Source organism: Balaenoptera ricei, chromosome 10 (assembly GCF_028023285.1).
Source record: "Balaenoptera ricei isolate mBalRic1 chromosome 10, mBalRic1.hap2, whole genome shotgun sequence".
NCBI classification, from domain to species: Eukaryota; Metazoa; Chordata; class Mammalia; order Artiodactyla; family Balaenopteridae; genus Balaenoptera; species Balaenoptera ricei.
Genome location: NC_082648.1, coordinates 10972832 through 10996383, shown reverse-complemented (window position 1 = coordinate 10996383; position 23552 = coordinate 10972832). Strand labels below are relative to the sequence as shown.

General features: G+C 47.1%; 1 protein-coding gene across 1 annotated transcript in view; it reads left to right on the top strand.

Moving 5' to 3' along the window:
- GRIN2B (glutamate ionotropic receptor NMDA type subunit 2B) overlaps positions 1–23552 on the top strand; it is a 412485-nt gene that overhangs the window by 370594 nt on the left and 18339 nt on the right. The window contains exon 9 of the mRNA XM_059934495.1: positions 615–844. Within this exon, the coding sequence (XP_059790478.1) occupies positions 615–844 (230 nt within the window). The remainder of the gene's footprint in view (positions 1–614; positions 845–23552) is intronic.

Here is a 23552-nt window from a genome sequence, read left to right as displayed (position 1 = left end):
CCAGGTGGGAGGTGTTGGCCCTGGAGTGAGGTCAAGGCTGCCTTCAAAACATTGAGTGCTAAGAGCTGGAAGCCACGGAAGAATCAGGATCAAGTGCATTCAAGGCGGCATCCGTGACTAAAATTGGAGGAGATCTACGACTAGTGGGAGAAAAAGACCCCACAAGGTTCTCGCTGACCTTCTTTGAAATTGAAATGCTTTCTCGGGAGATACAAATATAAATTTGGGGAACATGGTAATGAGGATGCAAGTGTGACCATAGTGGGATGGTTGCCTTCGTTACTCAGTCTTGATGGGCCCTTAAGGGTCTTACATCCATCAGGGCAGGAAGCTGGCTCCTGCGGTGCCCTGGCTGAGTCATGATCGTTGGTTGGAGTAAGAGCCCGCACACACCCCAGGCCTCTGGTTTTTCTCTTCCACCTTCCTGTGGGTCCCAGGAGAAGAGAGACACAGCTCTCAACTGAAAAAGCTACCTAAGGGTAGCTTTAGGGCTGGGGCGTCGCTGGCGGGTTTCCTGCTCTGAGCAGGAACTTACCGGCTCTATGTACTTGTAGGTTTAAATAGAACCAGTGACTCTGTCTTAACCTTCTGTCCTTGTCTTTTTGTCCTGCCAGAGCCGGGTGGCCCATCTTTCACCATCGGCAAAGCTATTTGGTTACTGTGGGGTCTGGTGTTTAACAACTCCGTCCCCGTGCAGAACCCAAAGGGGACCACCTCCAAGATCATGGTGTCGGTGTGGGCCTTCTTTGCTGTCATCTTCCTGGCCAGCTACACTGCCAACTTAGCTGCCTTCATGATCCAAGAGGAGTATGTGGACCAGGTTTCCGGCCTGAGTGACAAAAAGGTAGGAGCACCATTTGAAACCTCCCGTCTTTCCCCCAGTCCCATTCTGAGCCACACTCAGAGCTCTCACGGACCGGTTAATTTCCTAAATCTTTAGAATCGACCGTTCTTCCTTATGGCTCCTGAAATGGGGACACGGGAGCAGAATTCAGTTTCCCCACCGAAATAATATTACTTCACGTTCGCCTTCTCATTTGTGAAAGGTTGTCACCAGCACGCCCTGGGCTGCAAATGAGGGGCTTGGTGTGTTAGCGGTTCTCTGAGTACAGGGTTCCTCTTGTCTGGGACGCTCAGGTGGCCTGTCAGTAGCACAGGGCTGTGCGTTTGGGCTGTTATTAGAGGACCGCCCCACGCACCCACGCTGAGGGTGCCGGCCCGTCACGGCCTTCATTTCCCTCCCAGGGCTGTTCGCCTGCGCGCTCCCCCTTTGTTCCTCTGCCCACTCGTGGGTTCCCAGGGTTGAGAATGAAGGATTGTTCTCATTGTGTCCTGAAGAAAAGTAGCTGCTATTTAACTGGGTCGGGGGGTGCCGACGAATGGGTTGTCCCCGTACCAACCACAGGCCTCCCTGCTGGCCTGTGCCGTGAGGAGAGGAAGGGAAGTAAGTGTCTGCTGGTTGCCATGTTTTCTGGGTGAGGATGTGTAAAACCCAGGCTCAGTACATGTGACTCTCTAGGTCTGCTGGAAGCAACACAGGTTCCGTGGGAGCTCTGGTCCAACCCCAGTACTAGCGGCTACCATCCTGGAGTGCCCAGGAGAGCCCCTGGATACCCCAGATCACTCCGGAGGCTTTCACTTACAATGTCTCCTCTTCTCTGTTTCCTTAAGATTTAGAAAATGTGATTTCCCACCCCTTCCCCCAGGACGAAACTATGTGATATAGACAGATGTGTGTTTAGACCACACAGGTCATATGTAGTTAATGCTTTATCACATGGGTCAGCTTTCCCCAAGACAAAACCTTAAACACTTAGCAAATGGTTTGAGAAGAACGAAAAGGAGGAGATATTCTCTTTGGGGACTCAAGTTATGATTTCTCCATCTACTCATCATTACTCACCAAGGACATTCAAAAGCATAGGGAAGATAAACAGCTTCTTAAGGGAATGAAAAATAAATATATATATATATACACACACACGCATACATGGATCACTCACGATGTTTACCTCTTTAGGTTGGCTCTTTCTCTGGTTTGTCTTCCTTTTCACTTTATTTTTCTTCCTTACTTTTAAAAACATTCCCTCTCTTCTATTTCCTTCTCCCTTATTTTCAACCACTGCGCCACCAGGGAAGCCCCTTTCTCCCTTATTTTTAAGCTTTTTTTTTTTTTTTTTACTTCTTTTCTTCTAACACATGATTTATTATGCATTTCTTCAGATATTCATCCATCTATTACTTAATTCACTTTAAACCTTTCTCTCCTTGTTCCTTTGTCAGCATCCTTCCTTTACCATTTTGATCCTCTCAGAAACTTTGAGCTAGACCTCTCCCTTCATCCCTTTCTACAACTACTTTTTGTGCCTATTTCTGTGACCTGGGCAGTCGTGGTGCTGAGAACAGCTGATTCCTCAGGCCTCCGTACTTGGATGTGGCGGAGCTGAGGTGGGCCACGGCCACCCTGAGACACGAATGTGGCAGAAACGTGACAGACCATGTCCCCACATGTGGATCTGTCAGGGGTACGGAGGACCGTATCCTCACATCAGGGAACGGCAGGGGTGTGGCAGATTATGTCCCCGTGCAGAGTGTGGTGGGACCGTGTCACCATGCAGTAAATAAAATGGTCGAAGGGTGGTGGGCCACAGCCCTTCCGGGGACTCTGGGCTGTTAAGTGAGGGATCCACCACAATTATCATGGTGTTTTCTTCCGTTTCCTCTGAGAATTGGTTAGGACACTGTATTTATGTTTCTGATCCTCTCTAGGGCCATCCGGCAACAGCTGGATGATTTTCTACTTGAACTAAGCATAATTGAGATGGAGGGAGACTGTTTTCCCTTCTGTGGTTTCAAAAGAACATATTGTTCTGGGCTGCTTGAACAGAGAGGCTCTGCCTCTGTCTGTCCTCCACACCACGTTGGTTATGTTCTGAAAAGTTGGATCCCATCTTTGCTTAAAGAACTTGAGTGGCTCCATTGCCTACAGAATAAAGACGACTTTTTTCAGACGTGGCGCTCAGAGCTTTTACAAATGATTCCCAGTGTGCACCAGCGATTCCGTCTCATCGGCCAGTGCGTAGACTCTTGCATCCTATGTTGTAGACATTCTTGCCTCCTTATCCTTCCCAGCGACGCCTCTCTGCATCTGCCTGGGGTGTTCTTCTCCTTACTTCTTCACTCCCCAAACTCCTACTGAAATTGCAAGACACAGATCAGAGATCCCTTTATTTGCAAAGCCTTCCCATCTGGGCTCATCTGGGAAGTTAGCCATTGTCTCTTCTGTCATGGCAATCATTCATACCTTTATTATAGCACTTGTCTCCCACATTGTAATCTACAGACGTGTACCTGTCCATATCTCCCCTTATTTGACCATGAGCTTCACAAGGTCAGTGACCATAACTTGGTTATCATTTTTACAAAAAGCCTATAGGGAGAGAGGGAGAGATGGTATACTAATTTCAGAGTCTCTCGCACAGAGCAATGGACTAAGCATTACAGGCAAAGAAAGCAGCAAGAGAGCAAGAACCCTTTAACAGCTGTTCAGTTTGAAAATGATTATCTGACCCATTTCAGAACTCTGCAAATGACAAAATAGTGAATTGTAAGCATCTGACCAGAAAGTGTCAACATAATTCACAGAAGTATAGAAAACATTTAAGTAACCAATGACATACAACTGCAGGTCAGTGTCAGGAACAGTATTGTAAGTCAGAGAGTTTTCTGAAAGTGCACTTAAAATGTCAAAATTCTTATTAGTTTTACTTCAAAACACCTAAAGAAAACTAAGTCTTGAGAATGACTTTACATGAGAGGAAGTATATTCTGTGAATTTAGCAAAAGGAAATAGTAAAGTCTTCAAAATGATAACATTGAGAACAGAAATGAGGTGATTTTGAAGACTCTCTTTTCAGTGTAATTAAATTTTCATCAAGGAAGGTAACATTTAAAGTGGAGAAGGGTTTCTAAACTTGTTTTGACGATCGCAGATGACATATCTTCTATGTAACTCAGACCAAATGATACATATTTTGGAGTGATGATGGGGAGATATTTGTAGTCATTAGATTTAGATATTTTAAGAAATTATCTTCAACTTTATGGCAGGAAAATGTTCCCAGATCTCATTTATGTTAAGGTACAAAGTCAGAATGTTCAGAGTTAAATTTCCATGAAATCCTATTTGGGGGCTCCTTTTTTATTGGATGGCTTCCATCTTGGAATAGCACATTACATCATTGAATTCAGAATTATTCCACTACCTGCTATAACTAAGAATGGGTGAAAGTTCTAACATTTAGCAGCTCTACTGTACATTCCATCAGCTCTCCCAGTGGGAGGAGGGTATAAGGAAGCTGGTGACATCTTCTTCTCTTAACGAAGAGCCCACAATGCTCATTCTCATATTCTCAGCTATCCAGATGGATTTCTCATTTCGCAGTAGGCCAACCACAGTATGGAGGGGAGAGAGTTTGGCCAGGCGAACAGGAGACATATTTTCCGGGCACTGGATACATTAAGTATTTACATATATGTTATATGAATAATCTTCATCAGGTATGATTATTCCCATTTTACAAATAAGGACACTGAGACTCTGGGAAGTTTCGTGATTCCCTAAAGTCACACATTATCAAGTGACAGAGCCAGGGTTTGAGTTCCTGTGTGTCTGGCTTTAAAAATCACTTTGCCAGGATGTCTCCCTTGTAGTGAATCCCAGACAAAGTTATGACAGAGCTAAGGATTGGTATTGACACCCCTACACCCCACCCACTTCCTCATTGAATCTCCTACCCTCTCATTCAGTGACCTTCAGTTTTGGTTCCACTTAACCTAACCCTTCTCAGGTCACCGTAAACTACCACTGCCAAGTCTGCTATTACTACTTCTACTACTAGTACTGACAATAATAATAGCAATTATCATTATTATTAATATGACTTCAACACTGATATCTCTGCAAACATTTTTTTCAGCTCTCGGGAGCCAGGCGTAACGCCAAATACATTACATAGATTATCTTATGTAATGGTGCTTCTATAATAATACCTTCATTTGTAGATGAGGAAATTGAAGCTTGGAGAGGTTAAGTCATTTGCCCTTCTGCTGTTCCTGGCTGGCTAGCAGCCCCGCAACAGTGTGCCCCCGTGTTCAGATGCCAGCGCTCTTTCCAGTTAATCCCCTTTCTTCTTAACCTTCCCATCTACCTTCCCGAAGCTTAACGAGTGAGATCCTTTTCCTCTACTAAAGAGGAGCTATCTGATTAACTGATCCAAAATAAGTAGATAGTATTTTAACACTTGCCCTTTATTTAATAAGTCTTTCAGAGGCGTTCCTTTGAACAGAGAATGGTGGTGCTTTCCTGGACCTGGGCAGGCTAATGGCCCACAAATGGACTTCAGCCTGGGCCTATTGTGACCGTGAGCTTTAAGCCACTGTTGGAGGGTGGCAGAGGGGTGGCAGCAGGACAGAGAAGGGTCAGTGATAGGTTCAGGGGGTGAAGGAAGCCTGCGGGGAGGCAGAGGCTGTCAAGGTCACTAGGGGCTGCCGTCAGGCCAGGGGGCTCCCGAGGCTGCGTCCCACCTTACACATTCCTGCCTCCAGTGTGACATAGGCCCGCATTGTATTTTGCTGTTCTTTTCCTCAAGGAACTACAGGAACTTTATGAACTTTAAATGTCAAAAGGTGTTTATCTGGTTAATGAGGGCAGACCTCTTCGCCTGCAACATTGAAGGTGCAATCAGGATAGCCTTCTAAAAACTTAAGTAAGAACCCCGTGGCTTTTCTAGATAATGATTATTCTGAGTTTCTGAGAAGTTCCATAGAGTCTGGAAGCTGTCTCATGTCCTTTTGGCAGATAGGCAGTGTATGGCTTTTTAAATCAGCACGCAAACAAATGTGTCAGTGTGCATCCTGGAAGAAAACCAGCCTGGGGATAAGCATATTTACACCACAACTACACTGATGTGTGATGCGTAGATGGCATTTGAGCATGCGTGAGGAAATGGGCCTTGCTTGCCACTGTACAAATGGTATTTCCTTGCCCTATTAACTTTAGGCCAGAAGCCAGTGGGAGACAGCTGACCTCAAGCCTCATCTGTCACACCCTGGTCCTGGCCCAGACCATCTTGGTCAGGTCATGGAATAGTGAGCTAAAAGTAGCTCACCAGGGAAAGCAACAGGAATGACCAACTAGCCGGGGACCTAGAAATGAGGGCTGGGCTGGGCCTCCAGGTAGCTGAGCAAAAAAAGGGGGTGATTTATTACATGGAGTCCCTTGGACCTGTCGGGAGTCTGGTCCTTTTGTTACAGCTGGTCAGGAGCAGTTCTGGAGGAAGTGACAAGAGAAGAAAACTCCCCAAACCCTGGGACTGTACGGGGTACAGGACACACATGGGTGGGAGAAGGGACACGTGCCCCTTTGTCTCCTAATTAGCTGAACCAATCTGACACCATGCATGGACCACCACCCCAAGTACTGAACCCACTCATTCCTGCCAGGGCGGCCTCCATCCAAATGCATCCAGAACAAAGCCCTGGGGCTTAAGCAGCCCAGCTCTGTCGCTCAGGGTCAGCTCTCACCACTTCTCTAGGTTTATTTGAGAACGGGACTACTTATGGCCCCCAGCTGGCCCCCTTGAACTCTAATTCCCGAGTCCATTCTTGACCGGCTGCCTTGACTGAGGCATCCAGTAGGGCTTAGCAGTGGTCACCCTCCCGGTCCAGGGATACAGGTGTCCCCGTGTTGATTGCTGAGCTCGAGGGAGCCCCAGGGTCCCCTTTCTCTCCTTCTTGTGTCCCCTTTATAGCATCAGGCCTCACTCTGCCCTTCTCTCCTTGAATGACCACCTGCTTCCTGACCTTCTGTGACTTCCCACACAGGATACCTCACCTCCCACCTCTGCTATACTGCTGGGGCTTCTAGGGGTTGAATGGTGGTCCCCCAAAAGATAACGTCCACATCCTAATCCCTGGAACCTGTGAGTGGTGACCTTATTTGGAAAAAAAAGATCTTTGCAGATGTAGTTAAGTTGAGCATCTCAGGTTATGACCGTCCTGGATTGCTGCTAAATCCGATGACAAGTGTCCTTACGAGAGAAAGGCAGAGAGAGAGCTGACGCAGAAGAGCAGACCAGGAGAAGTGAGGCAGAGACAGGAGTGTGGCAGCCGCAGAAACACCTGGAGCCACCGGAGGTTAGGAGAGGCAAGGAGTGGATTCTCCCCTAGAGCTTCTGGAGGGAGCGCAGCCCCACTGACACCTTGATTTTGGACTCCTGGCCTCCAGAACATGTGAGAATAAATTTGTATTGTTCTAAGCCACCAGTGGTTTGCTACGGCAGCCACCGGAAACAAACACGGGGCCTCAGTGCCCCTCCGGTAACCTGCACTCTCAGGGGCTTGGCCCCCACTAAACCCTGGTGCTCCTCCCACTCACCTGCTCTTGTCAACTACCCCGCCCCGTCCTTCCAAAGTGGGTATTTCCTACAGCAGAATCCAGTTCAGTTCCTCTTCCCACTAATCTCCTCTGCTTGGAAGAACAGATCTACGTCGCCCTGAAGATTTGCAGAGACATGGTTTACACCCAGAGGGAGTCTTCTCCCTGCTGGTTAATTTTAAGGAGACAATGAAAATCCCGCGTGTCACTGTGTGCTCCCTTTTGCTCTGTCCTTGAGCCTGATTACTGTTAGTTTCTCCCAGGATGTAGCGTGTTATCTGCGTGTACACTCCCCGCGCAGCCTTCTACTAGACCTCTGAGCAGGGAGGTCATTGTCAAAGGGGACTGAGGACATGTTTTTGTAAGATGTATCATTTTCACAACTCTTCTGGGGAAAATATTATTAATGCAGCCCTCTTATATTCTGGATTTCACTGTGCTGTTCATATCACGGGACTGCAAGGGACATTATTTGATCATCAGGCACAGGTGATGTTTTGCTCATCAGAGGCAAACAGGTGTCCTCTCTCTTCATGTAGATGAATGTATCTTCCCTGTTACATAGGAGTACACACTCACATATGCATGTATGTGTGTGCATATGTGTGTATAGATATGTATACCTCCATCCTCCAAAACTACATAAAGATAACAGGATAACTGGGTAATTAGGAACTTGACACTTAACAAAGCTGCATAAGGAATGCAAGTTTCCCATGTCCATAGGAACTTCCATTTTACAGAGTTGATCTGAGAAAGGACGTCTTTACCGGGAAAAAAAAGAAAGTTTTGTCTCATTCTGCTGATATTAGTGGAACCATCATTTTGTGAAATGAAACAAAAATGAAATGAAGGAAGGAAGAAGAAAAGAAAGAAAAGGAAGGAAAGAGAAAGAAGGAAAGAAAAAAAGAAAAAAAACCCATCAGAACCCAATTGTAAGCTAGATCTGCTCTGTATATCTCTTCTTAGAAAGGTGGTCCTGTGCAAGGTATTGGAGAGATAGATGCCTTCCTGAAGCCATGATATTGTTTTAAATTGCTACTACACAAATTAGCATGAGGATGAATTCACAATTTCCCCACCTGAATTGACCCCAAGTGAAAGCCAGCAATAGACAGCAAACAATTTTATTAACAAAACTCAAAGCATGTACCACCAAGTGCAGTACTCAAGCTTTGGGTGCGCTGAGACTGGGAGAAAATAGTGAGCGCATCTCTGAACAGGTCAGGTCCTTGAATTTATCTATGTGGCTTCCATATGGGACCTCTCTGGTCAGGCCATCTCTTCCAGGTTGGGAAGAGCAAGCGGCCCTGGGGAATCCCATAGAAGTTCGAATCTACTTATGGTCAAGTCTCTGGTTCCGAGAGAAGGGAGCCGTTGCATTTAGCTAACTGTTGAAAGCAGTTTTTTTATTCCGAAGTTTATAGATGTCCAAGAAAAATAAGAGGGTTCCTCAACATCCTTTTCTCTCTGGTTAAAATCAAAAATTAGAAATAAATGTTTCCGTAAAGGGGGCTTTTACAGGCTGATGAAATCTTGGCTTGTGTTTTGAGGATTTATTAAGAATTAGTGTTTCACTTCTGGGCAACTAAGTTCAAGTCCTTTGAGACAAATTAATGCAGCCATGAAAATTTATATGTGGCCAAAGGCATCAGACCTAAAATGAATCAAGTTTTACAGATGTCAGAATCGTATTCACAGTGCAAACTGTGGCCCGGGCTGGCTCTGGGCCTTTGTTTTGGTCTTTTGGCGCCTCCAGTACACCTCCACCCCATAATGGTGGCAAGAGAAGTGGGCGAGGGCCTCAGTGGGCCGTGTGCAGTCTGTTGTATTTTGGGAACCCTTCTGCATAGCCGGGCTAGCTGGGCACGTGCTAGGGCCAGGAAGGTAGGGAAGGGGAGGTTCGGAGTGGGGGGAGGGTGGTGGCTGAGAGAGCCTGAGGCTGGGGAAGCCCAACCATTTCTTCTACAAGTCATATCAAGGTTTCCTTGCCAGCGAGGGTCACAGAGAGCCAAGGAGAGACGGCTCATGCTCTACAGGCACCATAGCCTCAGACATTTCTTCTGCCCTATTTGGGCAGATCAGATTCAGAGCGTCAAGGGCAATGGCTCCAGGCCAATGTGGTCCTGAGAGTTGCCCGCATGGAGGGTCCCCGAGGTGCAGGCAGCTTAGACTTTCAGGAGGCAGAGTCGGGAGGAGGAAAATCGGGGTTCTGAATCCTCTCTGTAATCGTTATAGGATTAGTCTGTCCATGTAGACCTGTCTGTGTTGGGGACACCCAGGAAGGGGTGAGTTAGGGCCGAGTCTTGATACCAAAGTCACTCAGGGAACCCTTTCAAATGAAACAGGACTCTGTCCATCCAGCTGGAAATAAAAGTCCAGGTGGCAAAAGCTGCCGCCTGAGCAGGACCTGCCAGGACGCAGCCAGGAAACCAGACATCTGAAAAGGGTTGAGCGAGGAAACTACTCTGGGGGGAAGTTATTGGAGGCCTGTGCCCCCCTCCACTTTTCTCCCACCCCTCAGACCTACTGAAGGGGCTTTGAGGGGGTCACTGGGAGAGCTTGGGATTCACCCCTGTGGTTAGAATGGGGGAGGGGCTGGCATTTGCCCCAAACCTGAGAAGACCCAGGTGACAGGTCTTGGCCAGTGGCCCGGTGGGTGGGCCAGGCTCCCACCCACGGCAGGTCAGGTCTGCATCCCTCAAGTCCACATCCGGCCACTCGGGCCGGAGGGGGCCAGTCTGGGCCGGGAGTGGAGGGAGGTGATTTTAAAGGTCCCTGCCCACTGGGCTTCCTGCTCAGGATGAGGCAGCTGCCCATCCACAGATACATGGGAGGGGGCGGCAGCCAATGGGGGAGCCGGAGGGGTTGATGTAGACAGGCAGCTGCCTTTAGGGAGCGAGACCAAGGTGCTCACCGAGAGGCTCTCGGGGAACCCGTGAACTTGCCTGACCAGGAGAAGAGTCTGCTTTGCACAGCGGCCTTGTCAAGAGGGCATCCATGCCGGCTCACTACGGCACCACGAGGTGGGCGCTGCCCGCCTCTGGCTCCTCCTACTCTCTGCTTTCCACCCCAGGCCCCCCAGGGAACGGGGGAGAACAGCTCAGGGGCAGGTCCCGTAAGAGCTGGCTTCACTTGGCCCGGTGGTAGCACCTGGGGTTCCTGCAGACACTCGGCCGCCTCGGCCCTTATTAATGAACAATGATTGAACTATTTAGTGAACACACACTATGTACCTGTTGTCAGACTCTTCACATCTGTGACTCCTTTAATCCTCCTGCCCACCCTTTGCGGTAGAGATTATCGACATCTTTCTATAGATGAGGAGAGTCATTTAAGGGATAAGCCAATTCGCTGAAGTCACACAACTAGCAAGTGAGGGCATCGGATTTGATCCAGGGAGAGCTGACTCCAGAGCCTGCGACCGTCCTGTCTTACTGCACTGCCGTAGCCCCATGTCCTCTCTGTGTGGACACGGGGAGGAGGGACACGCTTCTAGAGACACGGGCCTGGGGCAGCAGAATCCAGTCAAGCCCCTGTCACGGGACCCTGTCTGACCTGGCTTCTCGGATTCTCAAGGAGGTGATGATGGAACCCCACCAACCCACTGAGAGTGGGTAGACCCTCTACCCAGCTGTGGTTGCACAGGAACCTGGAAGAGACTTCTGTTCACTCCAATCTAGGAATAGCCAAAGGCTCTATTGTCTTTGTTTCTGAACTCATAGCCCCTCGCACCTTTAAGAGCCACTTACTTAATGAGTGTTGACTGGATGAATGAATCAAAGAGACACAGAATGTTGTCGGGCACCATGTTTTCTCCCTTCCAGGAAGTAACCAATATACATACTTACTTAATCTGGCCAGAAGAGAAAAGATCCTACTCTCAAGAAAGAGGAAAGAATTGGAGAGGAGGGAAATGTATCCTTCTCCCCACCTCCATCCTCCTCTTAGGAGGGAACTAAAGCAAAAACAGGGTTTACTCACTGCTTCTGAAGTGCCTGTGGCTAGGAGACCATCAATGGCTTAAGTCTAGAAACCACCTCGATAGTAAATGTGCTAAATGCTTAATTCCTTCAAACTTCCTCACCCATCTCCCAGCTCATCATTTGCAGGGCAGCGGGTTCTGAGTTAAGGATAAGGCAGTTCCGTTTCTTGCAAGAACTGATTGCCAGCAGACCGTGAGACAGCTGGGACTTGGCCTTTTTTGGACCGAGTACAAAAGAGCCGTTGAGCTGGGTGTCATCCTGGTACTGAAGAGAGCACGCTGTGACGTCTAGTGATGTCCCCTGGTGGCCTCAAGTACAAACTAGACAAGATGGCAAACAGCATCGCGTTAGGAAGCACGCTGCGGCTGCATACCTCCCGGGCAGAAGTGCCACTGGGGAGTGATGCTCCCAGGTGAAAAAATGCACCTGAACCACAAGGTCATCCACTTACGTGTCTTTACGGGACACGCCCACCCATCACTGCAAACGCGCGCACGCACCAGAGGGTGCAAATGCGGCTTTGACTGGACGTGCTGAGCAATTTCTGCTTTTTTCCTTTTCTCCTTATAAAAGCACGTCAGATTAATTCCAGCCAGTTACGGCCAAATCCCTTTCTCTCTGCTAGTCGGGGCCGCCTGAACAGGCAAGAGGCTGTCTCACCTGCTTCATTATGCAAACTGATATTCCAGCGCCGAAGAGCCAAGCAGCCTTCAGCACAGCAGTGATTGCAGGTTGCGATGAGAAGAGGTGGCGGCCAGTGTGGTCGTTTTAATCCTCTGATGCCGACGAAGGGGGACGAGGGGTTTCAAGTGGGAACGGAGGCAGAGTCAAGTCGACGCCAGCTCCCCGAGCATCCACTGCCCTGGCGAGAATCGGGCCCTGGCGTGGGAAGTCACCACTAGGTCTGACAAGATTTGGGCTGACTTGGGGTCCAAACAGTGTAGACGGAAGAGCTTGATTCTTTAAATTCCCCGGTGGTCTGACAACTATAAATAACAGTTCACGGGACATGTGGACATCCGTAAGCTGGGGGGTCAGGTGTAACCATAAATGTATCCATACTCAGAATACCTACAGTCAAGGGCAAGCATGAGCCACCATGGAAAGGGCACAAAACGATCAACACACACACACACACACACACACACACATGCATGCACGCACGCACGCACGGAGAAATCAATGAACACGACGATCTCACATCGTGAGATTCATTTCTTTGGAAGAGGCCTGCAGGGTTCATCCAGGAGCTGCTGTACACAGAGCAGGAGTCTTCCTGGTAATCACAGCTGGGAGGACTGACTGCTCTCTTGACCGCCTCACCCTTTCTCCTCACCGCAGCACTTCAGAGCCTCCTCTTGAGTTAGAATTACAGTCTCTCCTCTCAGTCCCGAGTCATCAAAAAGAGGCTTTTAACGGAATCACGTAATTGTCGCCCTGGTCGTCTCTGCTGGGGGTGGCACGGGCCAGACACAGCTCACAGCAGGGCGGGCCCCTCTGCCTGGCGGCGTGGTCTCGGTGACAGGAGCGGGGCTGGGAGTTGCAGGGAGGACTTGTTGGGAAGCTGGGCAGTTCTCCAGCCCCTCCTGAAGAGTCTTCACGATGTGCCCGCAGTTTGCGGTTTGAAGGGTCGTGAAATCACACACCATCCACTACACCCAGGACGCGTCCCTCCGGGTTACAGATGACCCAGCCAAGCGGCCAGCCTACCTCCACTCCCCCTCCCTCGCTGGAACCAGCACCCCATGCGGGCTACTGCGCGCACATAAAAAGAACAGCGCGGCGTCCTCGACGTCCTTGCAGGATCTGAAGGACGCGTGGCTCAGCGAGGAAGGAAGAATCCCTGCAAGAAAATGGTGCCCAGGGCAGTCCGCAAGTGGGGCTTATTGGTCTGCGTGACCGCTGCTGTTTTGGAACATTTTCACGTGCTTTCTAGTTGAAACGTTTATATAAAGAACTAAAAAATTTTAAACTATCTGCTACTTAAAATGAAGAGATCTTGGGGACATTCAGTAATAGTTTAATCACAAGTTAGTGAGACTTTTTTTTTTAACATCGTTATTGGAGTATAATTGCTTTACAATGGTGTGTTAGTTTCTGCTGTATAACAAAGTGAATCAGCTACACATATACATATATCCCCATATCCCCTCCCTCTTGCATCTCCCTCCCTCCCACCCTCCCTATCCCACCCCTCTAGGTGGTCACAAAGCACCGAGCTGATCTCCCTGTGCTATGCAGCTGCTTCCCACTAGCTATCTATTTTACGTTTGGTAGTGTATATAAGTCCATGCCACTCTCTCACTTCGTCCCAGCTTACCCTTCCCCCACCCTGTGTCCTCAGAGACTTTTTTGTTTTTAAGATTGTCTCCCTTTTGACGCCTAGATGTGATTCCTTTGGACTGAAAAAATGGGGCTTTTGATTTTGTGGACATGGATCATGTAGGAAAATAGGGACTTTTTGGAAGCCCTGGAGGGGAGCTTAGAAAAGCAGCAGGGCCCAGGAAGTGGGGTATGAGTACAGAAAGAGAAGTGTGAGGGCCAGCCCTGACCCCAAGCAAAGGCAAGCCCTTCCCCTTCCTCCAGCGCTTCATCACCGTCTCCTGCCTCTCCCCCAGCCCAGCTACCCCGCCCCCATCCTCCTAGCACCACCAGACCCCACCTCTGTCACCCTCCACTAGAATCACTGATCAATGCCCATTTCCTTCACTGCACTGTGCGCTCCTTGAGGCAACAGACATGCTTTCAATAACTCTGTCTGTTCAGCTCCTGGGATAGTGCCTGGTACATTATAGAAGGGTGTTAAGTGAATGAATGTTCCCAGAACAGAAACTAATAATATTAACACTGAAGTTCTGCTTTCTTATGGATTAAATTGCCTTTAATGAGCTAAGCATTTACAGTCTTCTTTCTCTGGGGAAATGTATTTCTGTTTCTGAACAGCTGACTTATAAATGAACTATTGAGGACAGCGTGTTCATAGGTTGGAGCCTGCCTATTAAAAATTGCATTTCCAAAGCCAAAAATAAATCAGTCTTTGTATTGTGCGTTCCTCTGCAGTGTGAGCAACCATGACCATCATCCATGGTAGTCACTATGGAAACCACATCCGTAGTTACGGTCTCAGAGTGGACCAGTCACCCCTGACCAGGGGTTGCCTTCCTGGGCTAGATGCTCTACATTCTTGGTCTTCTTTACTTCTCCTCCCAGACCTTTTAGGCAGATGCTACGTCTGCTTTCCAGAAGGGAAAACTAAGACTCAGCTACTGGAAAGTATGTGATATGGCTGGGTTCCTAAGCCCCTCTGGTGCCTCAGTTTCCTAATTATAGAATGGGGATAAAAATGTCACCTACATTATAGCTGTTGTGCTGATTAAAGATGTATAATACTGTATCTACTTATAATACTGTGAAATGCTTAGAATAGTGTTGCATGCCTACTAAGCCCTCAGTAAATGTTAGGGTTCAGATCCTATGGCAGACCCAGGGTTTGTGTCGGAATCCATCTCACAAAGCTCGTGCTGTTTCCAGTAGATGATTAACATGTGCTTGGAAAGCCATAGACAAACTGCTCCTAATCCACTCTAGGACCCACCCTTCCTCTAACCTCCTGGATCCCTGCACTTGTCTATTTCAGTGAGGTTCAGAGATGGGGTGGGGAGGACCAGGGCTGGAAATGTGTGCAGGGGAGGATGGGGGTGGCACTCTGAAGTGCTTAGACTCCCTGAAAATAGCTCTGGATCCAGGGGTGCCTGGAAAGAGGGTGTCTGCCACGGGCAGCAGGCGCCCGGGCCCTCTTTACAGCCATCCTGTGGGGCTTTTGAGAGAAAACACGGAGCATCCTCCTAGGTGGACAGTAAGAGCTCAGTGGTCGTTTCTAAATCTATGTCAGTCACCCATCGCTGTGATAGAAAACAACTACTTCAAATATTATTTCCTTGGGCAAGTGGGCCCTACCCCAAACAGTTTCTCACAGGAGTGGACAGACTATAAACCTGGGTTCCCCTTAAAGCCTTCCCTAACTGTATTGCCCAAGAGTTGTCTGTCCTTTCAGACTCCCAGAAAAAGTAAACCTAACTGCTTCTACCTCAAGGTCTCTTTAAGACGTAGAAAACAGCTTTAGCTACACTGCGAATTATTGATGAAACCAGAGAATTTATAACATCCCTACGTTTATTATTAATTTCCATTTCGACTAGTTTATTTAGCAATATAAATCATGTTCTTATTGTCGTAAAGAGTTGCTACTCTATCGTAATTTGTCCGCGAATGAAGGAAAGATTGATGCTCCCCAATGACCCCTCGCCATTTGGAAAATTCCCAGAAAGTCAAGTTAGATGTGGGTTTGGGAGAAGACCCTGAGACCCAATGGTTTCAGTGTCTGAAGCTCCTCTTCTCAGTAGCTAAGCCAGGGAGCTCTCTTCCCATGTTCTATACCATTGAGGTGTCTCCACTGGCCAGTTCACACTTTGGACATGCTGTGTTAGTGCCCCTTATCTTGCGTATCTCTGTGATGCAAACCTAGTGTAATGGTGTTCTCTAGACAATCAGTTGCGTTGTTTTTCAGTCTCACTATCTACTCTTCATTGATTCATTCAGCAGATAGACTCTAAATATCTACATAAACCACTGCCCGGAATATGGTGTGGGAAGATCAGAAGAGCTCTGTGCAAGCACGCTCTCTCTCTCTCACCTTCCTGTCACCACTGACCACACATCTGTCCCTGTCTATCCCAGCGGCTGCCACGCTGTCCATGGTTAAGGCCTAGAGGCCTGGGGATAAGAAAGACCAATAGCTGTGCTTCTTTCTCTCAAAAAAATCTCTCCTGAAACCCCTCCCACCTTCCGTAAGCCCCCGATTCAACCTGGATTCTACCTCCTAGCAGAATCCTGCCACTTTCCACAGTTCCTTGGATTAACTAAGGCCTCTGTTGTATCATCTGCCTGGCTTTTTAAGTTTTTCTGTTCTCTGCACTTAGCATAACACCTAGTACATAATAGCAATGAATTCAACAGGTTATTTATTGGATGGTTACCACAGTTACACTGTGAGTAGGGTTGCCAGACTTAGCAAATAGAAATACAGGGCACCTACTTAAATTTGAATTTCTGATAAACAGCAAATATGATTTTAGTATAAATGTGTCCCCAGATTTCATGGAACCCTACCTGTGAGGTGCTGGAGATGGGCTTAAACAGTCCTGGTCTCATAGTCCGGTGACGGGGGCAGACACTCAAAACATTAGATCAAGTACCATGATAGAGGAATGTCCTTGGGTGTTCCTTTCAAGGTTAAATAAACCCAGTCTTTTAACCTTTCAGCAGGAGACTTGCTCCCCTTACCTTTAATGGTTTTCTGAACCTTCTCAAATTTCACTTGTGAGTTATAGGAGAGAGCAGTGACCATAAAGCCCTCCCACTGGCGCATCTCAGGACCTGACCATGTCCTTCCCACCTGCCACATTTCTCTTTAGCTTCCCATTATAGGCTCCCTATTTAAATAGCAGCACTGCATTATCAGCTCGTGTAGCTTGTGGTCCTCTAGGGCTCCATGATCCTTTCTGACCGTGCTTTGACAAAGCCAGTTCCTGCCCCTTCTTACTCTAGGACCGTGTGGTTTTACATCCTGTGAGAGTTACTTTGTATGATCCCTAATTGAACTTCATCCTTTTAATATCCTCTTTACTCATGCCAGACTTATTACTTTGATGTTTACTTCTATTTCCAAATGGCCAGCCATCCAATCCAATTTAATGTCATAGCAGATTCAAGGAGCAAGTTTTCCATCCTACCATCTAAGTGATGGCAGAAAATGGCACCTTTCCCTGTGTATTTAATGTTACCCTCACCCTCCCAACTCAAGCAATCACATCTACCCTTTCACCAAGGGTCCCATCTACCTTTTGATACAGAGAAACTTTTTTCTTTACAGTTTACTCTGGCATTGGGTAGAGACTTTTTCCCATTCTGTTAATTGGCTCCTGATTTGAAATTTATAGAATAATTTTAAAGTAGACTAGGTTCTCTGTAAACCATTGACAAAGGGAACATGACACATGCACCTGGAACCATTAAAAGGACCCAGTGGGCTGGTATCTTGAAAGAATCATCATGGAGCTTGATAAGGAAGCTTGAATAACTTCCTGCTAGGTAGCTGAGACAATAACCCAATTAGTGCACACATTTACCTCTAATTACCAGATAAGGTAAATCCACCCAGATAAGGATTTAATAAAATATAAGTGTGAAATGGACTCATCTAGATTATTCTCCCAAATATATATTGCAATTCATAAGCAAGCTACCCTGCCAGTAATTCTCTCTCTTCATTTGCTTATTCTAGAAAAAGTCTCTCTCCAAGCCTGAGACAAAACACGCCTTGGGTTTTAAGTGGAAAAATTAATCTTAATATGTTTATCTGATGCGAACTTGAAGTTGTTCTTCTGAGAATTCACATCAGACCAAGCTAGCGGGGCTAGACTCAAGGAGAAAGGCACTGACAGGAGGTATGTTATTAGAGACAAGAGTTTCCAGGGAGCAGTGACCCTAAAAGGCAGTCTAAGCTCAGGACATCCTGTAGGGCAGGCCCCCAGTTAAGCAACTGATCTAAAATCTCAAAGAGGTTCTAAAATAGGTTTATCCCTCCCTATCTGTGTTTCTCTTTTTTCCCCACTAATGGAAATTATATTATATGGTGTGACATATTCATATTTAACATATTTACAGCTTTTGTCTCTCCCTGCTAGACGTAACCTCCATGAGGGCAAGACTTTTTGTCCTTATTTACTGATGTATCCACAGTAACTATAATAGAGTCTGGCAAATATAGGTGCTCAAATATTTGTTGAAGAATGAGTTAATGAACTATTTAGTTGAATGAATGAATGAATAAGACAGTTATATAATTCATATAGCGTTCATAGCATAAGCCAATACTTCCTTTTCTTTATTAGCCCTTTGAATGTGCAGAACAGGAGGAGATAGTTTCATCAATAATGGTGGGGAAGAGAGGGTAATGTAGAGAAATATTGGACATTTATAGTCTCAGAATTTGCTCGTCTTGTGATTTCTACTGTCAAATCATCTAAATCAAGCAGGTGTATAAGAAGAATACCAAATAATACTACTATTGTGGCTAGTCATATCTTAAATTATAAAGTGATTTCAGGATTTATTTGGCAAGATATTTGATTTCTCCAAGCCCCTGATGGCTCCTCATCTCATGTGTGAGCAGGGTATGGTGGGCCCTCTGTGAACGCATGTGCTCACGAAGTCCGGATTGTTCTCTGAGTGCGAGACCTCAGCTTCTCAATCAGCCAGGTGTCCAGCAAGTGCCTTCTGCTCTCCCATCACTCGTTTAACAAGAGGTAGCCAGCCCTGAAATAACTGTAACAGTGCCACTTTCCACTTTTAGAGGGAAAAGAGATAAATGATGATAAAACCAGCTTTATATAAAGGAATTATTAAAAGTAAAAACAGTTTCTAAGATTTTCCTAGAATAAACACATATTAAACACAATCTCTTAAACCATCTTTGATCTTTTGGGTCTAAATTCCTACACAGCGTTCACACCCCAGTATCGTGATGCATAGCGGAGCTCATTGAGTACGTCTGATGAAGGGTAACCCTAAAGAAGAGCGTGAATTACCGTAGTTTAGGATGATCTACGACAAAAGGATTGAAAGTGAAAGGGCTTTTGACTTAACCCTCAGTCAACTGGAGAAGTTAAATCCATTCCTCTCCTGATGTGGTTATTGGTCTTTTACTTTTGTAGCAGTCGCCTTATAATAATGACACTCGCATTGTAATTGGAGGCCCATTAAGGACAAGGGAAGCACAACTGGACTCTCATTATCCCTAAAGGCCCCGGGGAGTGGAAGCCTCTGCCTTCCCTCGATGCTGACGCTCGAGCAGCGCCTGGTGCTGAGTAGATGCTCAGTACGCGCGTGGTGTCTGGATGATGGAGGGGATGGAGGGGACAGGGGCCGGGGATGGCCCTTTGGCCCTGGCTAGGTCATGAACTGCCCAGGCCTCTGCTTCCTGCTCTCCACAATGAGGACGTCGCTCAGTCGGCATTTCTCAAACTTTGTTTCACAGCCCACGAGTGTCCTGGGACACATAATGGGTATTCTTTTAAAAGATCCACAGCAGAACGTGTTCGGGAAAATGCTGTAACAAGGTTAAATAAGTTCCTTTACCAAAGGACTTGTTGGAGCCCTCTGCTGTGCGGGTCCCTTGTGAACCCAGAAGGGGATGCAGTGTGTACAGCGGGATCACTGACCCCCTCCCTGGGCCGACACTCTGCAGGCTGCAATGTCCCCTGCTTGGGGGCTGACTTTATTGACCAAGGCAAGGAGTTCTGGTCTGCGTAAATGTGGCACAATGCGAGCGTGTGCGCTCATGCTGGAGTTTCCATCTCTTGGTTTGGAAGTGACTGATCTGATTGGTGGCCAGGAAAGCAGAGGTGTGCCCGTCCCCCTGCCACGCCTCTCCCTGGATCCTCAGCCCTGCCTGGCACAGACCTTTGGCTGCCCGCCCCTGACCCCAACTTCGCAACCCTTGAGCTGTTTCCACTGTGATAAGAACCTCAGGTCATCATGCTAACAACTGGAGCGCCCCTAAATTCCTGGGGCATCCTGCGTATGGAAATCCTGGTAGTAACCCTCAGCGGTGTCCTCCAAACTGTAGATGAGCTGCCGGGGCTTCTAGTGAAGCTCTAGAGTCCCAGTTTCCACGGTGAATCCATCTGTACCATTTACTTAAAATCTTCTTTAAAGGCCATGTCTCTTTGCCAGCGCCCACAACTTTCATAAAATACCTACACGGTCCCTGCGCTCTCACAGGTCTGTCCGCGCAGTGGTGTGAGCAGACAGAAGGCAGTAACGGCTTTTTGTAACAGTCTCGCCTAAGGGGAGGTTGAGAAGGCACGATCAAGGCCACCCGTCAGGCACAGGATGACGTAAGGATAAAATTCAAATGCCTCAGTCCTTACGCCTCTTGTTTCCTTCATCCCCATGTTACCATAATCATCTCCAGCTCTGTCACGTTTCTGGTGCCAAAGAAATATCCATACGCATTGTCAAGTCCTAAATTTGACGAGCTCTTGTGGGATCTCAGCTCGGATATATTTTTTGAAGGCAAAAATGGAGACGGGGCCAGGAAAGGTGTCCCCAGCCAACCTGAGGACGTATTAACTCCTTATTCACCAGGGATGCCAGAAGAGCACAAGCTCTGAACAAGTCATTCTCAACTGTGTTGCCTGATAATGCATTCACCAGTAAGGAGGGCACTTTGAGTGATTTTTTAAAATATAATAAATAGATCTACATTTGTGCTATTCAGTTCATTCACTCATTTAGTCATTCATTCATACTGAGAGCCTACAAAGTGCCACTTCCTATTCTAGGTACCCGAGAGACAGCAGTGATCAAAACAGACAAAAATCTTGTCCTTCATGTCACTTGTATTCTAAAGGCGGGGTTGGCAGAGGGGAGAAAAGTAAAAGGCAATTATATGCAATCTAAGAAGGTGTTTACTGCACAGAGAAACATAAAGCAGAGAAGGGAGATACTGTTGGCAGAGAAGTTGCATCTTTAAATCTGGCGGTCAGGGAAGGTCTCAGTGAGACTATCAGGTCTGACCTGAAGTTCGTGAGGGAGCGATGGGTATCTGGGGATTTCGGTGTTCTTAGGATCTTCCAGGAGGCCAGGGTGGCTATGAGGGGCGGGCGAGGAGAGCAGTGGGAGAGGAGGTGGTGTGGATGAGGCCCCCCTGCCACGTCCTCTCCTTCCTTCTTCTGAACGTATGAGCAGACTTGGATTCTGTCAAGGCTTACGCTTTGGTGTCTTTTCCATATATTCCTCCCGTTATTTTCTCCTGGGAATAGGCCAGACCCCCGGTGAGCATCCCCGCCCCAGCCTCTCAGTTCTTCATTCGGTTGCTTTAGCTGTGTAATGATAACTAAATGCTGCGTCCTTCCCCTGCCCGACCACGACACGTGCTCGGCCGCTCGGCTCCTGCCTGGACACCAACTCGGTGGTCCATCTTCACACATATGAACATTCCTTCTAACTTCTGTTGACACACTGTGCCCGGGTCCCTCTGCATCTTTGCTGGTGCCCTTCCTCTTGTCCTGAGTGCCCTCCCCACACATCTTCCTGTATAAATCCTGGCCCATCTGTAGAAGTCAGCTCCAGCTCTGCTTCCTCCCTGTACCCTCCTCATCCCCATTCTCTTATGATGATCTCGACTCCCTGTAAACCTCCATTGCCTTTACTTTCCTTACGTCCCTTTTGGAACTTGGCCTGTTCATTTAGTCATCGGATTATTCTACTCTACATGTTTGCTGAACATCTACTCTGTGTATCTAGAGCTCTGTGATGTGTTTTACAGATAAGTGTGAGAACCCTGGATTGGAAGCCTAGGTGTGTGGCTTTCTTCAAAGTTACTTATCTCTCTGGGCAACAGTTTCCATGTCGGTTACATGGGGATAATAATACCTCCCTCATAGGGTGGATGGGAAGATTAGTGAGTTACTATATGTAAATTGTGTGGTACGTTAACATAGACGTGTTAGCTGTGTCTGTATTATACTATCACTATTATTTCCAACTGAACTGCAATGTAAGAATTGTATCTGTTGCCCCATTTCATCTCAGATACTCATTTCAGAGCTCAGTGACTTATGCATGGATTATCCACGTTAAATGTGTGCTGATGTTGATACTTTAGGGTTACCCACCTAAGACTTCAGGGTACAAGTATGACATGGTGAAGTGTCATAATGCAGGAGTAAGCCCATCTGCTCTGCTCTACTAGCTCAGGGACCAAACCTCAACGAGCTGACATGAACTATGATGCCACTATCTAATCTTATGAAATATTTCAGGAAATATTTATTAAGGCTTATATATGCAAATTTAGGAAAATACAAAAGAAGTGACTGCTTTACAATGAGGAATACTGATCATTGACTATAAATTCCAGGAATCCAAAGAACTTGTATTTTCTTTTCTACAAGCTCTCGTTTGGGCCACAGCAGGAGGGAAGTGACAGGAGGAGAGCGAGTTCCGTTCCCTCCATCACTCCCTCCCCTCTACAGCCTGTCACCCACCGGAGCCCCAGCTCAGAGAGGCAAGGGGCTCCTTCCGCAGAAGCACAGCACCCAGAGTTGTGAAGAAATACTTACTAGGCTTCTTGCATCCAAGTAGAGGTTTCTTCACATGCAAACTTAGATGTTTTTGCCACTGTAGACAACCACAGTACTAATATTAATAACAAGAGAAAAAAGAGCAGAAACAACTAAGGTGTCAAGTGCTTCCTAAATGCTGACTCACTTCCTGGTAGCAAAATGGGATCAGTTTCTCCTGGTGCCCAGGAAGAGAACTGAGTTAATTTGGGCACATTCATTATATACCTGTATCTTCTAACTACGTTCTGTGTTACTGTTATCGCAAGTCAGTCACCTATTCCAAATGAATTTGAACAATATTCTCTCCGACGAATAATGTATAATGAAATGTAAAAACAATTATTTTTCCCCCCACTTCCATCCCAGATTATAACTCTCATGAAGGTGAAGAGTCTGACTTTCTAACCCATCACTATATCCACAGCCAGCTCGTTCCATGGTGGGGTCCTAGGTGGCTACGCTGGGCCCCATGTTTGAAATGGAAGATTTGTAATGAGATGCTATTCCTTATTTCTCCTCCTGAACATTGTTGAAATTCAGTTTCAAAGCTAAATGTTTTGTTTATTAGTTGCTCAGTTAATAAACGGTGGAGCTCGGTTTTGAATTTAGATCTTCTGAGCCCATAACCCATGTCCTTACTTAACTGTTCTGTCATTACATGGCCCTTTCAGTGTAAGCGCATTCTGCCTGCTTTCCCCATCCGTCCCAAGTACTTACGGGCCATGGAACAGTGAAGATCATACCTTCAGGGAGTCTGGTCTGTGTTGTCATCTGACCTTCTCTCCTCTTTGGGCGAACAAGGTGTCACCGTGGGAGAGGACGGGGACCACTTTCCCCAGCCACCCCGTCCCGCCTTCAGGTGTTGTTCAGAGTCTGAAGCCACACGCACATACACACATCATCCTACTTTGGCTGTAGGATAATATTATGGGAAGA